The 17,496-nt window shown below is 46.5% G+C and overlaps 1 protein-coding gene across 1 annotated transcript; it reads right to left on the bottom strand.

Moving 5' to 3' along the window:
• Window positions 1–12,231: 12,231 nt before the first annotated feature.
• On the bottom strand, window positions 12,232–13,239 carry LOC128845961 (olfactory receptor 6B1-like). The gene has a single exon (XM_054045058.1). The coding sequence runs from the start codon at window positions 13,237–13,239 to the stop codon at window positions 12,232–12,234; it is 1,008 nt and encodes a 335-aa protein (XP_053901033.1).
• Window positions 13,240–17,496: the final 4,257 nt, after the last annotated feature.

The following is a 17,496-nucleotide window of genomic DNA, read 5'->3' as shown; positions in this document are numbered from 1 at the left end:
AGGAGGAGCATAGCAGCGGAGGGTGTGTGTGTTTGCGTAAATAGGGGAAGGAAAGCACAAGCTGCTTTTCAATGCATTGAGACAGCTCAGCTCTGTCCCAGGCCTGGCCCGGCAGGGGGTGCTCTGGGGCAGAACTCAGCAGAAATACCAGAGCTCTGAGGGTGGCAGGCCTGGGTTAGCCAGGGCATTGTCAGGATTGGAGCGTTCAAAGAGAAGTGGGTGTGAACTGGACTGGCAGTGGGTCAGGACCGAGGAGCATTGTCAGTGTTGTGTGTTCGGGGTAAGACAGCAATGATAGGGGGGTTGTAGCTCGCTATTGTGATGCATTGGCTTAGCCAGGGAGCGGTTTGGGGGCAAGAATACAAGGGGTGATGTAAGTCAGGACTGAGGCATGTCACCAAAGCAGCGAAGGGAGCCAACCCTGGGAGAGCAGAGGGATTGTGGGTCAGGACTAATGGGCTTCAGCAGAGAACAGAGGGCTGCAGATCAGGACTGAGGGGCAATGACAGAACTGTGCATGGGTGGGGGGAGCCTAGGGGGCTGCAGATCAGGATTGAACCCCATCAGCAGAGTATGGGGTTGTGGGGCAGCCCGGGGCTGGGATAACAGGGGCTGCAGGCTGGGAATGAGGTGCAGGATCAGCACTGTGTGTGTGTGTGAACCTAGAGATGGAACAGTGGAGGGGGCTGTGGGTTCTGACTGAGGGAGAGAAGCAGAGCTGGGGTTCGTGGGCAGTACAGCAAAGCTTGTCACAACCCAGGTACATTGACTGAGCTCCTTCCCTGAGGCCTAGAAACCTGGAATTGCCTGGGCTGTGCTGTCTTGGCTAACCTAGCGAGAATCTGAGGAGTGTTTACATGGCAGTTTCCTTGCAGCCCCTTATTCCCTGGGGTCTGATGGAATTTATGAATGAAGGGGTCGCCGTTCACAGGGGCTGGCAATGATTGGCTTGACCATTTCGCTGTAACCAGCGGGGGCTACCTGACACAGAAACAGACCTGTCCCTGCCTTTGTCTAACTTTAATCAGTGCCTCTGACTTTCTCTGCTAATCAGCGCCGATGGGACTACCTCTGGGACCTGCATTTCCCGATAGCGTTTCTATTCTAATGGCCCTCGACAGGACCCATTAAAACAAGGAGTAACTTTGTTTCTGCCATTGGCCCGTAACTCCTTGAGAGGTTTGTTAAATCTCCAGGCAGTGCCCAGCTCTCGGCTGGGTTTAATATTCCTCATAGTGCTGATTAAGACATGTGACGTGTTAATGATCTATGTGTCCTCCTTTAAATCTCTCTAGAGTCACAGGTGCTTTAGAGCTAATTGGAGAGATTTCTTTTTAGTAAGTGTGTTGCTAGCTGACATGGTTTTAACAAGCACATAAGGAAGCAGGTTTTTTAAAAAATATATTTTTATATAAGCAAAGCATGAAATTAACATGTTCCAAATGAAACTGATCTGGGTTCCTTCACACTGGGGATCTGTCACAGCAGATCTGTCATCAGATCTATAGAAACAGCTGCATCCTTAAGGTCAAGCACCTTACGCACCCATGGACAGACCATTCATTGCCACTTCTCTAATCAGCCACCAGGGAACAAGATACCACTTGTTACCGTCTATCCCCTTGCCACGGCTGTCCTTAGCAGAGTGTTACAGTCACACTGCCAGCCTCTTGTCAGCTCCAATTTCCACCTGCTTTGCCTGTGAAATTACTAGCACACAGAGTGAGAAGGAATATTTCTTAGTTACCAAATATCAGGTTAAATCTTTAAATTGAATTTAGTGACTGTGACATGTCCCCACTCAACAGCCCCTGCCCACTGAAGTCCACTTCCACAGGGAAGGATCCATTAGCGATAGTCAAAGAGAGTGTAAACACATTTAGCCAGATGGACGGAGAGATGATTAGACCGATGAACAGCTTGGAAGGCAGATTCACAAAAGTGTAGACAGACAATGAGCCAGACCAAGGGGTAGATACTTGAATGGACAAATAGCAGAAGGAGGAGAAAATGGACAGACATCTTGATGGACAGACAAGAAAGACCATTAGGTGGACGGACAGATGATTATACAGATGGACAGTTGGATGGATGGATGGATGGATGGATGGATGGATGGATAAAGAGACGACTAGGTAGATGAGTAGGGATATATGTGCGTGCTCTCTCCCTGCCCCCCATCAGGCAGTGAGCTCCGTAAGTGCCCCAAGGTGCTCATTTCTGTGGGTCAGAACCCAGAAGTTCGTTCATACTCCGTTTCTATTGTCCCTTCATGTGGCTCTGAGCTTGCCAGTAAGGAGACCAATTGGTGCAATCCACAGGATGGTGGTTCTCATGTGGTTGCTTGTCCAATTATGAACTAGTGAATGACCAGGGCTGTGAAATTTAGTTCTGGATTCTGAGACTCACCAGGTTTATTGTGGGTGTTTGGATCTGAGCTTCATTCAGGCCCGTTGCTGCTATGGATTAGACGGAGACCACCAAGCAATTCAGAGAGGCCTGGACAGAGCTGTAAGACTATGACAATATGCAGTTGGTGCCAGCAATGCCGATGGCCCCATATCATCTCAGGCAGTGGTGCATTTAGCATCAGCCAATTGCAGGGGCAACTATGTGGAGCACAATTGTGCTTGGACATCAGTGGTAGGAGAGAGAAATCACGGAGATATTGGAACATCAGGCTAGATCCTCACACTCATTTTCATCAGCTAGTTGGGTTATCCTCAGTGGTCCTACATTCACTTACGCTAGCTGAGGTTCTGCCTTCAGCTGTGTGTTACACCGCAAATCACAATTCTCACACACACAAATGGTAACCAGGCATTCGTTTCCCAACATGTGTTCACTGATACACATGCAGGCATAGGGAGACATGCACAGATACACACATATACAGGAATTACCCATAAGCATGTGGACACACACATATTCTACGAAAGGAGGTTCAAACAAAGACACACAATATGCATGAGCATACAGTAGCACTCTAACACATACCAATTTTTATTGAAAATTTCCCCAGATTTTTCCAAAAGCATTTATTTTAAACCAATTTGAACCTGAATTTTGGAGCTCTCAAGTCCATGAAAATACTGATTGTGTTAGAAACTCTGCTACATTACTTTAGGTAGATGTGTTTATGGAAATAATAAATTAGCTTCACATTTACACTTGTACTGTTAAAGTAAGGCAATGCAGTGGAAGACACACACACAAAAAACAAACCTGCATGTGCATATGTGCAAGTACTGTTCAAGTACAGTTCATGAAATAAACCACAGCATTAAACTGTTTTTACTTTCACATACTCTTACTTCACTGTTTGTTGTTGTTTTTTCTGTCCTCCTGTTCCCCAGTATTAACCTCAATATTTAATGGAAATGGAATTTTTTAAAGTTTGTAATATACTTATAAATTCTCAGGAAATTTTTAACAAAATAAAAAAATTGCACACAAAGGGCCTTGCACATACACCACCACATAAAACAATAATTCCCCAGCTTTCAAACTTCACTTCACCTGTCCTTCCACTGAAACTGGGGAGGTCATGCATTTCCTCACCCACCCATTCACATGAATTCACATATGTAATCTTGTGATTTAATTTTCCATTCAAATTAATTTACAAGGCTCTAAAGCAGGGACGGGCAAACTTTTTGGCCTGAGGGCCACATCGGGTTTCTGAAATTGTATGAAGGGCCGGTTAGGGGAGGCTGAGCCTCCCAAAGACTCAGACATGGCCCGGCCCCCGCCCCCTATCTGACCCCTCCTGCTTCTCGCCCTCTGATAGCCCCCTGTCCCATCCAACCCCCCCATCCCTGTCCCCTGACTGCCCCCGGAACCCCCGCCCCTGACTGCCCCCTGCTGCCCCATCCAACCCCCCCTCTCCTTCCTGACTGCCCCCTGGAGGCTCCTGTCCCCATTCAACCCCACTGTTCCCCACCCTTTGACCGCCCTGACTCCTATCCACACCAACGCCCCCTGACCACCACCCCAAACTCCCCTGCCCTCTATCCAACTCCCCTGCTCCATCCCCCCTTACCACGCTGCCTGGAAGCGTTACAGCTGCGCCGCCCAGAGCAGCAGGACAGGCAGCCGTGCCGCCCGGCTGGAGCCAGCCACGCCACCGTGCAGCACAGATCACTGTGCTCTGGCGGTGGGGTGAGCTGAGGCTGCGGTGGAGGGGGAACAGCGGGGGAGGGGCTGCGGGCGAGCCTCCCAGGGCATGAGCTCAGGGGCTGGGCAGGAGGGTCCCGCAGGCCAATGTGGCCCGCGGGCCGTAGTTTTCCCACCTCTGCTCTAAAGTGTAAATGTATCTGTGGGGTTAATGGAATTTCTTCTCATTTATGTCAAGCAGGCCCAGTTCACATATTTTCAACGTACAGCACCAGAACTTGAGCAGGTGGAAACCAGAATAAATTATTCACTTCCCCATCCCTCAGCCTCTGCTGTCCCTACTGCCCATTATAGAGTATAGCCGACCCTTCCCCACCCCCACCCTCTGCTGCCCCCTAGTGCCCATTATAGAGTATAGCCGCTCATTCCTTGCCCCACCCTCTGCTGCCCCTAGTGCCCATTATACTGGTCTACAATTTTTGAGAAGTCATCTACTTCAGAGATAAAATGTGCTATTTATTATGTATTTTGATGTGCTGAATTCAAATATAACAATTAACACAACTGATTGGCTACTGTTTCGAAGATATTTAAGTTTTTACATTTTATGTCTATATATATATTGTGTAGATAGTAGAGTTTTAATAATAAATTGTAAACCTAGGTCTTTTCATGTGTTTATGGTTGCTTTACATGATAATATTTCACCTGTCCTGTTTATGTAACACTTTAAAAATCATCAGAAGGGTTATATAAATAAAATGTACTATGAAACAAAAGGCAAAAAACTATTATGTACATAGTTTAGTCCTGTATCAGAGGGGTAGCCGTGTTAGTCTGAATCTGTAAAAAGCAACAGAGGGTCCTGTGGCACCTTTAAGACTACCAGAAGTATTGGGAGCATAAGCTTCCGTGGGTAAGAACCTCACTTCTTCAGATGCAAGCTTATGCTCCCAATACTTCTGTTAGTCTTAAAGGTGCCACAGGACCCTCTGTTGCTTTTTATAGTTTAGTCCTATTCAGTGTCTACTCAGCACATCTTGGCTTGTCTCTTGTATTCATTACATGGAGCATCTCTTGTCACCGTCCAGCAATAGTCTGCAAGCATTGATGGGCTCCATTTGCCCTGATAGTGTTTCTCCATTGTTGCAATGTCCTGGTGAAATTGCTCGTCGTCCTCGTCGCTCACTGCTCTGCAGTTCGGTGGAAAAAAATCTAGATGAGAGTGCAAAAAATGTATCTTTAGTGACATGTTGCAACCAAGGCTTTTGTATGCCTTGAGGAGGTTTTCCACCAACAACCTGTAGTTGTCTGCCTTGTTGTTTCCAAGAAAATGTATTGCCACTAACTGGAAGGCTTTCCATGCCATCTTTTTCTTGCCATGCAGTGCATGGTCAAATGCATCATCTTGAAGAAGTCACGAATCTGAGGACCAACAAAGACACCTTCCTTTATCTTAGCTTCACTTAACCTTGGAAATGTTTCACGGAGATACTTGAAAGCTGCTTGTGTTTTGTCAATGGCCTTGACAAAGTTCTTCATCAGACCCAGCTTGATGTGGAAGGGTGGTAACAAAATCTTCCTTGATTCAACAAGTGGTGGATGCTGAACACTTTTCCTCCCAGGCTCCAATGACTGTCGGAGTGGCCAATCTTTCTTGATGTAATGGGAATCTCTTGCATGACTATCCCATTCACAGAGAAAACAGCAGTACTTTGTGTATCCAGTCTGCAGACCAAGCAAGAGAGCAACAACCTTCAAATCGCCACAAAGCTGTCACTGATGTTGGTCATAGTTTATGCACCTCAAAAGTTGTTTCATGTTGTCATAGGTTTCCTTCATATGGACTGCATGACCAACTGGAATTGATGGCAAAACATTGCCATTATGCAGTAAAACAGCTTTAAGACTCGTCTTCAATTAATCAATGAACAGTCTCCACTCATCTGGATCGTGAACGATGTTGAGGGCTGCCATCACACCATCAATGTTGTTGCAGGCTACAAAATCACCTTCCATGAAGAAGAATGGGACAAGATCCTTTTGACGGTCACGGAACATGGAAACCCTAACATCACCTGCCAGGAAATTCCACTGCTGTAGTCTGGAGCCCAACAGCTCTGCCTTACTCTTGGGTAGTTCCAAATCCCTAACAAGGTCATTCAGTTCACCTTGTGTTATGAGGTGTGGTTCAGAGGAGGAGGATGGGAGAAAATGTGGGTCCTGTGACACTGATGGTTCAGGACCAGAAGTTTCATCCTCTTCCTCTTCCTCGTCTGACTCAAGTGAGAATGAATCTGGTGCATCAGGAACCGGCAGTCCTTCTCCGTGGGGTACTGGGCGTATAGCTGATGGAATGTTTGGATAATGCACAGTCCACTTTTTTTTTGAGATCCCTTCCCTTTATAACTCACTTATCCTCCGCCATTCCCAAGTCAAGGGTCGTATATACTGACCCAATAGCATACCTTGAAAACTAGAGCCAATCAACAATTTTAAGCATCATTTTCATTCTCAGTGACCCAGAATTAATAAAGTTTGACTACATTTATTTCAGAAGCATTTTGGCTGTAGAGCAATGTTATACAGTATAGCTGCCCCTTCCCTGCCCCCACCCTCTGCTGCCCCTAGTGCTCATTATCCAGTATATCCTCCCCTTCCCCACACTTACCCTCTGCTGCCCCAGTATAGCCAGTATAGCCGCCCCTTCCCCACCCTCTGATGCCCCCAGTGCCCATTTACAGTGTAGCTGCCCTTTTCTCATCCACCAGGACTCTCTGCCCTCCTTAGAATGCTGAGGAGGCACCTTTCTGTGTCAGCACCACACACGGTTCAAGTATCACATGTTACACAGCTGTTATCAAGGTTCAGGGTCCTTTCTTGGCCAAAGCAGGTCCACTTTCTTTCATCCCTTATTGCATGGCCATAAGGGCAGAGCATGTTGTCTTCTGCTAGGCAAGGCCTTGGTGTGGGCTCCAGTCTGGATTTGTTTATAAAGCCATTGATGTGTGTGTTTAGTGGAACATCAAACACATAGCAATGGCTTGAGGTCAGTGTGACGGGTTCGGTCACAGAGACCCCCTTGGGACTGTCACCTGATATGCTGAGACTACGTTTGAGCCCATTTTCTCTGCCTGTTTGGGCCTCCAGAACCCTTTCTTGTTGAGCCAGGTACGCTAATTTGCTACAACACAGATCCAGGGTATGAACCACGTGCCCCAAAGCTGCAGACTTAACTGAAAACAGCTTAAGAAGTGTGCCTGGCTCCAGCACCCAAACACCCAGCTCCCAGTGGGATCCAAACCCCCAGTAAATCCATTTTACTCTGTATAAAGCTTATACAGGGTAAACTCATAAATTGTCCACCCTCTATAACCAGGGCCAGCTCTAGGTTTTTTGCCGCCCCAAGCAAAAAAATTTTGGCTGCCCCCCGTCCCAGCCCTGGGCTCCTCGCCGGACCCCCCTGCTGCCCCAGGCCTGGGCTCTTCCCCCCCCCCACACCTTCTGCCACCCCAGCTCTGGGCTCCCTCATTCCCCCCCACCATTGCCCCACACACACACCTCCTGCCGCCCCAGCCCTGGGCTCTCTCCCCCCCCCTCCACCTGCACCCTCCTTCCACCGCAGCCCTGGGTCACTGGTAACTCGCTCCTACGGCAGGTCATTCAGCAGGAATTTTAGATGTGCACAGAACACAGACAGGATTGGTTCCCATATGGTTACAGAACTGCAGTAAAGTGGAACAATTTTCAGCTTGTGTAATTGGAGGATATCTGGATGCATATTATAAGACTGTCCTACATAAAGGAAGAAAAGTTGAGGTGCCTTTATTATTCTTTTGTTCCTCTCTTTCTTTCTATGGGGAATTTGCCAATGCAATATCACTGTCTTCCTTTTAAACAAACAAACAAACAAAAAAGGCAATGGCTGTTGAAAATACCAATTCCAGTCCTAATAACCACTGGGATGCATTTCTTGCTCAATTTTATCCTACTTTTTCTACAGCAAGTTACAGTGGATCAGTATATTTGATTTGGGAGAAATGAAGTAATAGCTGCCCAAACTGAGCTTGAGCACTCCTGAATTTTGAGGTGTTCAAATCTGGAAGGCAGGTGCTGGGGGGTGGGGGGAGAGGGCTGTGGCTCTGCAGGGGAGCACAGCAGCATATATGCAGCAGTGTGTCTGGTTCTGTGTGGAGCCAGACACGCTGGTCTGAGTGGCACGGTAAGGGGGCAGGAGGGTTGGATGGGGTGGAGGTTTGGGGGAGCAGTCAGGGGCAGGGAGAAGGGGGGGTTAGATGGGTCAGGGGTTGGGGGGGCAGTCAGGGGACAGGCAGCAGTTGGAGAGGCATGGGAGTCCCGGGAGTTTGTCAGGAGACAGGTAGGGGATGGGGGTCCTGGGGGAAAGTTGGAGGGTCTCAGGAGGGGGCAATTGGGGACAAGGAGAAGGGAGGCTTAGATAGGGAGTGGGATCCTGGGGGGCAGTTGGGGCAGGGGTCCCAGGAGGGGGTGATCAGGGGACAGGGAGCAGGAGGAGTTGGATGGGTTGGGGTTTCTGTGGGGAGCAGTCAGAGGGAGTAGATGGGGGCAGGGTGGGGCTACCCTCCCTCCCCGTGGAGTGTCCTGTTTTTTGAATGTTAAAATATGGTATCCCTACTCACAGTGCAGCTCTCCAATCACTGCAGCATGAGGTCTCAGCTACCTCACTCCCTCTCCGTCTTTCCTGTTGGTAGTGTCCAACAGAATGCTGGGAAATGTAGTTCTTTCCCTGCTCCAGGGCTGGCTCTATAGGCAGGGAGCTAACCAAGGAACTAGGTTCCCAGGGCCCCCCATTGGTTCTCGGCTCTCATGCTGGATCCCTGCCACCCCTGCAAATGGGCTGCCCCAAGCACGTTCTTGCTTTGCCGCCCCTGCAAATGGGCTGACCCAAGCACGTTCTTGCTTTGCTGGTGCCTAGAGCCGCCCCTGTCTATAACACTGATAGAGAGATATGCACAGCTGTTTTCTCCCCCAGGTATTAATTACTTACTCTAATAAGCCAAAAGTGATTTTATTAAGTATAAAAAGTTGGATTTAAGTGGTTCCAAGTAATAACAGACAGAACAAAGTAAGTTACCAAGCAAAATAAAACAAAATACGCAAGTCTAAGCCTAATACAGTAGGAAACCGATTATAGATGAAATCTCACCCCCACAGATGTTCCAATAAGCTTCTTTCACAGACTGGACACCCTCCTAGTCTGGGTCCAGCAATTACTCACATCCTCACAGTTACTGTCTTTTGTTCCAGTTTCTTTCAGGCATCTCTTTGGGGTGGAGAGGCCATCTCTTCTTGAGCCAGCTGAAGACAAAATGGAGAGGCTTCCAGGGCATTTTATATTCTCTCTCTTGTGGGTGGAAACCCCTTTGTTCTTCTGTGCAAAGTCACAGCAACAAGATGGAGTTTGTAGCCACCTGGGCAAATCACATGTCCATGAATGATTCAGCTTTTTGCAGGCCGATGCCATTGTTTACATGTTAGTTTGAACGTTCCCAGGAAAGCTCAGATGTGGATTGTCATCTCCCAAAGTCCATTGTGAGTTAAGTGTTTCTTGATTTGGCACTTACTGAAAATAGTTCTTTCTCAAGAAGCTGACCAAATGCTTCACTGAGGCTACATAGAATCAAACTCATTGAGATACAAGTACATAGCAAATATTTATAACTTCAAATGCAAAAATGATACACACATACAGACAGCATAATCATAAGCAGCAAATTACAACATTTCCATAGACACCCCACTTGACCTCCTCTGTACAAGACCTGGTGCAAACATAGGACCCTGATTGCAACAATGATCTAAACGGTCACATTTCATGTCAATAACATCATAGTCAGATCCCTGTAGGAAGATCTGTCTATTTAGCTAAGCTGATTATTGTGGTACCTGAGTCTCTGTTTCCTTTGTACCTGATTCTGAAATCCAAAGAATGGAGTAGACATCAGGACTGGGATTTTCAATGAGACCTGTAGCCGGCTGCAGTTCTGGAGCACACCCCTTCATGGTTTGGCACTGCAGTCAACCTGCCTTAGTTTCCTTCCTGGGTTTTCAATGACTCTCTTGGCCTTCAGCACAGCTCTGTTGCTGAGGTGACTCAGCTCTCTAGCTAAACCTTCTGCCCTACCCTTTTGGGTCCAATCAAAGTCCAAAGGAAAACACCAATCTACCATCCTAAATCTGTGATGGACACCCAGCATCCTTTGCTCCATCTCCTCCTGATCTCAGCTTCCAGCCCTCCGAAGAAGTGAGGTTTTTACTCACGAAAGCTTATGCCCAAATAAATCTGTTAGTCTTTAAGGTGCCACCAGACTCTTTGTTGTTTTCCCCTCTTCTATGTTTCACAGCCATAATTTAACACAAATCAAATGTGAGATTTTAAAGTCAGAATTGTGTTCCTTCACTCTATAGGTGAAATTCACCCCTGTACAACACAGGACCTGATCACCAATTAGAACCTATTTTGGCTGGGATTGTGAAAAGACTTAAAGGGAGTTCATAGATTCCAGGGCCAGAACGGACTAGTCTGATCATCCAGTCTGACCTCCTGTACAACACAGACCAGAGACCTTCCTCCAAATAGTTCCTAGACCAGATCTTTTAGAAGAACATCCACTCCTGATTTTAAAATTGTCAGTGATGGAGAATCCACCACAAACCTTGGTAAGTTGTTCCAATGGTTAATTGCCCTCTGTTGGGGCTGACCGCAAGTTACCTTGGCCTGTTGTTACAGAATGGTCTGGGTGGAGCTAGTGGTAAACTGGCTTTGATCGGCCAGACTGGCTTGCAGCCCCTCCGACTGAATAAACAAGTAAAGAGATGAAGAGGGCCTAAAAGTATTAAGTGTGGGAATAGAAAGCAATAGTGTTTCCTGCCAGAGCCTGCTTGTGGACAAATACACCCTCTGAAAAAGAGATGATGATAAAAATGGCTATGAGAATTGCTTTAGACAAACAGTCTCACCTGCAGACCTTGGCCTTGTGGGTGCCCAGGAACTCCCCACGCTGGAGCAGCGCCTGCTATGAGCCCTCAAGAACAAGGCTGGAGGGTCCAGGACTGTCCATAGCAGAAGGGGCATAAGCATTAATTCTTGCTTGCTTGGTTGCTGGAAAGCATATATTTAGTAACACGTGAAGGCTGGAAAGCTTATTATACTTTGGCAATAAAACTGGTTATACTTATACACCTGATGTGGCTTCATTGGGTGTATCTGAGACCCTCTCACCCCCTTTGGCTTGACACCCTCACTATTAAAAATTTACGCCTTATTTCCAGTCTGAGTTTGTCTCGCTTCAACTTCCAGCCATTGGATCGTGTTAAACTTTTCTCTGCTACCAGGGAAGAATCACGGTTTCCCAGTATATGCCTAATTCTTTGTTCCTAGATGTATTCATTTACATTTAGGTGTATTAAAACCCATATTGTTTACTTGCACCCAGTTCACCAAATGATCCAGATGGCTCTGTATCAGTGAACTGTCCTCTTCATTATTTACCACTCCCTCAATTTTTGTGTCATCCTCAAACTTTATCAGTGATGACTTTATGTTTTCTCCCGGGTCATTAATAAAAATGTGAACTAGTGTAAGGGCCAAGAACTGGTCCCTGTGGGGTCCCACTGGAAACACACACATTCAGTGATGATTTAGGTGTTCAAATTCCTTTGAAAATCAAAGTTAGCCCTCTAACTCCTACTAGAATACAATGGGATTTTGGCACCTAATTCCATTAGCATCCTATGCAACATCCCCGCCTCTAGGGATTTAAAAAGTACTTTGACCTTATCCATCAGCATAGGAGTTAGTCACTCTACTATAAGGAACACAGTATGGCCCAATAGTATTATAAATGGAGTCAGTTCAGTAAGGTTTCACCTTCTCATCTGGGTATCTCTCATTGAATCAATTCCCTGCCATTGCAAGTGTGTTGGACATTGTAACACCTTGGTCCCTCCTCTTCTCCCATAGTTGAGTCTCCTGTGGGCTGTAATAGTTTGGCCTAATTTCAGTTGTTGTGTTTAGTGTGTAGGGGCTGGGTGGTGTTGGTCACCTGTGATATACAGGAGGTCAGATTATATAGCCTAGTGGTTCCTTCCAGTCTTAAACTCTGTGACTCTTTGACTGTATCCCCACTTGACTCTAACAATGAAGACTGAGGAGTTGGCTTTGCTGCCTAGCGCTCTGCCCAGGGTCTTCCTCACTTCCCTGTTCCTCAGGCTGTAGATGATGGGGTTCAGGAATGGGGCCACCACTGTGTACAGCACAGACACCAGCTTGTTGAGGTCAAAGGTGCCGACAGCCCTGGGCCGTGCGTACATGAAGAGGGTGGTGGCGTAGAACATGGAGACCACCACCAGGTGGGAGGCACAGGTGGAGAAAGCTTTACGCTTCCCAGCCATAGGTGGGATCCTGGCCACAGTGGAGAAGATGCAGATGTAGGAGGTTCCTGTCACTAACATGGACGTCACAAGGACAGACAGCGCTGCTACGAAGTCCAGCGTCTCAATGGTGGAAGTGTCTGTGCACGACAGCTTCAGGAGAGGCGGGAGGTCACAGAAGAAGTGCTGGATGGTGTTAGCTCTGCAGAACTCTAGCCTGGAGATCATCACAATGGATGGTAAGGAAGCCAGGAAGCCAATCAGCCAGGAGCCCAGGCTCAGCACAGCACAGGCTTTGTGATTCATAAGGGCTGAGTAGCGCAGCGGATGGCAGATGGCTAAATAGCGGTCATAGGCCATTGCCGCCAGGAGAAAACACTCAGAGGAAGCCAGGGACAAAAAGAAATACAGCTGAGCCATGCATCCCCCCAGAGAGATGGCCTTCTTCCACAACAGGAGGTTGGAGAGAAGTTTGGGAACAGTCACCGAGACATAGAAGATTTCCAAGAGGGAGAGGTTGCCCAGGAAGAAATACATGGGGGTGTGAAGCTGGCAGTTCAACTTGATGGTCACAATCAGGACCAGGTTTTCCATGAGGGTCAGTATGTAGATGGTTACAAACAGCACAAAGAGCAGCCCCTGGTGCTCCGGGAGCCCTGGGAAGCCCAAGATGATGAAGTCAGTGTGTGAGGAGTGGTTTCCCTTTCTCATCTCCACAGTCTGCTTTCCACACTGCCAAAACATTAATTGGGAAAAGTGACTGAACGGAGCTTTAAGTAGGGATATGGGAGTATGTGGGGGGAAAATTCAACCCCCCCCTCCCCAAACCTCCCTAAATCCTACTTAATATTACTTATTCACCTACATCCAGAGATGCTTACTCTATGGCTACTCAGTGTTGGTTCGTTCATTCATTCATTTATTTCTAACTCCACATTTTATGTCCTTGCTTAATGTTCATTCATTTATTCTGTTAGAGTTAGTTAGGGGGAAGATCAGCTAAAAGGAAGGGACGGGGGAACTGAAGGGAAGGAGGGATGAGCAGGATAGAGCAGGGGAAAAGATGTTAAAGGGGCCAGGTGTGGAGTGAAACTGAGGCTATGTCTGCACTACACATCACTGGCAACAGCAGGTAGGGTATGTGTAGCTACATGCTGCAGTGCAATGCAAGCTGTGTCCATGCTGGGGTGTGTAGATGCATGGCTCAGTGAAAGACAATGGCAGGGGAAACACTTCAGCAGTGGAGAGCTGCTGGAGCCTTTCTTGGCTACATCACCCTTGCCTGAGCCGTTCCCCACTTCTGGAGTCTTTCCCTGGGGTAGGGAAAGGCTCCAGTGCTGGGGGGAGGCAGCAGGACACTACACAACTGAAAATAGCCATGTAGACAGCACTGCTTGGGCAAGTAGAGAGCTGTGTAGGGTCTGTTCTTGGACACATACAAACAGGTTTCAAGTGTTTCTTTTCTCACCCAAGCCTAGGGTTGCCAATTTTGGTTGGCTGTATTCCTGGAGGTTTCATCACATGACATAATCTTTAATTCCTGGAGACTCCAGGCCAATCCTGGAGGATTGGCAACCATGCCTCATCAACTGCATAGCTATTTACACCCATGCTAGGGGCTGCCTGCGTATCTACCCGACACACCACCAAAAGAAGCATGCAGTGTGGACAAACCTTGAGGTGAAGAGACTGAGAGAGGGGGAGCGTTGGGGTCCTTATTCATTATCTACTTTCTTACTACCGGTAGTTGTCATTTACTTATTGCTCACTTAGGCTGGGATTTTCAAAGGATCCTATGGGAGTTAGGTCCTCAAGTCCCATTGACAATCAGGATCCTAATTCCCTTAGGCCCCTTAAAAAATCCCAGCCTTACTGGGCAATATTATTACTTGGGCCATATTCACACTAAAGTCAATGGGCTGACGCTTGAGATTCTTCCTCAATTCTTACCTAGCCATACTCCCAGCCAAGTCTCCGCTAGTGTCTACGCTCTGCATTTTGGATAGATACAGGAAAGGGCTCAGTCGTCTGGTCTGTCACTTCTGTATTTCTCCTGAGGCCCTGCTATGCTGGGTCTGATTCTCAACCCATTGTCATGGGCTTAAACCACAAGCACAGTAGGCATGTTTCTCCTCTCAGTGTGAAAGAGGGCTAACTCTGCTGTAGGGAATGGAGTTATGCTGGGTTTGATTTGGAGGAATTCGACTGCAGTTTGAACAGCAAAAATCAGGAGTAATCCACTGTAGTAATTTGGTTCTATGTAAGAGAAGAACCCAACCCACTATCAATACAATGCAAATTAATTTTTATATTTCTTGACATTGGGACTTTAAACCAGTCTAAGGGAGATCAGTTCCTATTGGCCAAGTCCCCTTTGAAACTGCCAGCCCCAGCACTAAACTAGATGGGATTCCTAGAACAGCCACCCAAATGCTAAGTCAAGTGTGTAGATTGATTTATTAGGCAGGTAATAGGATTCCTCTGTACTGATAATGATGTAAATCATAGCACAGTCTAGCTTAGTCAGAAAAATACTCCTTCAACTGGAGGTTCAAACATCTAAAATAGAGTCCTCAACTGGTTTAAACATCATATCCCCATTGGGAATGCTGGGTCTATTTCTCTTTAGGTACAAATTGGCACAGGTCCATGGAAGTCAATGGGGCACTCTATCTATTTATCCAAGCCCATCATGCTAGAATCCATTAAAATAACAATAACTATTTTGTTTACTTACACATTCAAGGTCTGAAGCTGGAGGATCCTTTATTTACCAAAGATGTCTCTTTCCAAAGACCCCAAGCATTAGGAAGTACCCATCAATGTAGATGAGATAGTATTCAAATTGCTGCTCTGCTCCTTTCTCCGCCAAGGAGAAACACAAGCCAGAGGGCTGAATAGTGTTTCACAAGGAATTGTATCATCAGCCACAGGTCTGGCTCCTTCAGTGATTCTGGCTGGGAGACCTAACTATATCCATGAAAATAAAGAAACCCCCAGGGATCAAACCTTCAGCCTCCCTGAACATTCTCCCAGGTGTGATTTGCTAAACAGCTTATTTGCTCATGAACCTCTCTGCTTGTTCGCTGTAGCTGTACAAGCAGGTGGTAAATGATCGAATGCCCAGATGTAATAGGCTAGGCACTGAGAATAGTATCTGTGAATATCATTTTCCAGAGTGACCCATTTGTAACGCTGTCAATGACAGGCCTTGTGGTGTCTCTTTCTGGGGAGCAGAGGAACTTGTGGTGATTTCTGTGGGAACAAATTGAGATGAGGGTAGCTGGATTTTCTGTAAAACATGACCACATTTCTAAAGGTAGTCTGCAAAGGAATGTTGTATGAATGTCCCACTCATATTTTCTACTCAAAAATATATTCTATTTTAGGGGTAGGCAACCTATGGCACGCGTGCCGAAGGCGGCAGCCACACGAGCTGATTTTCAGTGGCACTCACACTGCCCGGGTCTTGGCCACCAGTCCGGGGGAGCTCTGCATTTTAATTTAATTTTAAATGAAGCTTCTTAAACATTTTAAAAACCTTATTTACTTTACATACAACAATAGTTTAGTTATATATTATAGACTTATAGAAAGAGACCTTCTAAAAACGTTAACATTTATTACTGGCACATGAAACCTTAAATTAGAGTGAATAAATGAAGACTCGGCACACCACTTCTGAAAGGTTGCTGACCCCTGTTCTATTTATTAAAGTTATTGCTTGCTTGATCTCTCTCTCTCTCTCTCTCTCTGTCTCACACACAGTATCTCTCTTTCCTCTCTCTTTCCTCTCTCATCTCAGAGACGGGGAGGGGGAGGTAATATCTTTTATTGAACGAACTTCTGGTGGTGAGAAAGAACAATTTTTGACCTTACACAGAACTGTTCTTCAGGTCTGAAGAAGAGCACTCTGTAATCTCAAAAGTTTTTGCCTCTCCCCAACTGAAGTTGGTCCACTAAACAATATTACCTCACCCACCTTCCCTCTCTCATATCCTGGGACCAACACGGCTACAACAGCTCTGCATATCTATCTATCATAGTTATTTTTAAAAGAGTCTAATGGAATTGGGCACTAAACTCTCACTGAATATAAATATGATTTGGGCACCCAACTTCTTTAGGCTTCTGTGAAAATATCAGCTTGTGGATCATGCTGCAAGCTGTCAGTTTTGGTAACCGGATGTTTATTTGTCTAACCTAACCTATGCATCGGGAGATTTACTAAGCACCCTAGGGGATTCAATTAGAAATCATTTTAAATACCCCATATTTACTACTTAAAATAATGTAATGAACCAGCTGGTGTGTCTGTGCACCATAGACCCCCACTGGATGGGATCAGAGCTGGTCAGCTATTGTTCATAGGCCCTACTGCAGGATCATCTAATGGCTTCTTTAGCCCAAGTGGTTGGAGCTTCTGTTTCTGGTATCCTGAGAATGAGAGTTCTAACCTCACTGTTCGTGGGAGCTCCTGTGTTGGGATGAAGAATAGCCATGAAGTTCCTAGGTGGGCACAGTGTCTTCTGCAAGTCTAATTTCCTGGAGACAGTCCCAACCATCATGGGCCAAACCCTAATGTCCAAACAAAGCCCTCACTGAAACGAGTGAATCAAATTGCCAGCTGGTGTAAATTGATGCAGTGTCACTGCTATCCATGACGCCATATCCTCAACTAGTCTAAATAGGTGTAGCCCAGTTGAATTCAGAGGATCAGATTCCCAACTGAGGTAAATTGGCCTAACTGCATTGACGTCAATGAGGCAAGATCTTGAACTAGTATAAATAGGGATAGCACCACTGGAGTCAAGGGTCATGGTGGATTCTCCTTCACTGACCATTTTAAAATCAAGATTGGATGCCTTTCTAAAAGATCTGCACTAGACATTATTTTGAGGAAGTTCTCTGGCCAGTGCTCCACAGGAGGTCAGACTAGATGATCACAATATCCTTAGGTTTCAGAGT

Source organism: Malaclemys terrapin, chromosome 12, assembly GCF_027887155.1.
Source record: "Malaclemys terrapin pileata isolate rMalTer1 chromosome 12, rMalTer1.hap1, whole genome shotgun sequence".
NCBI lineage: Eukaryota > Metazoa > Chordata > Testudines > Emydidae > Malaclemys > Malaclemys terrapin.
The sequence above is the reverse complement of the archived record's forward strand: the minus strand, read 5'-3'. Positions and strand labels throughout refer to the sequence as shown.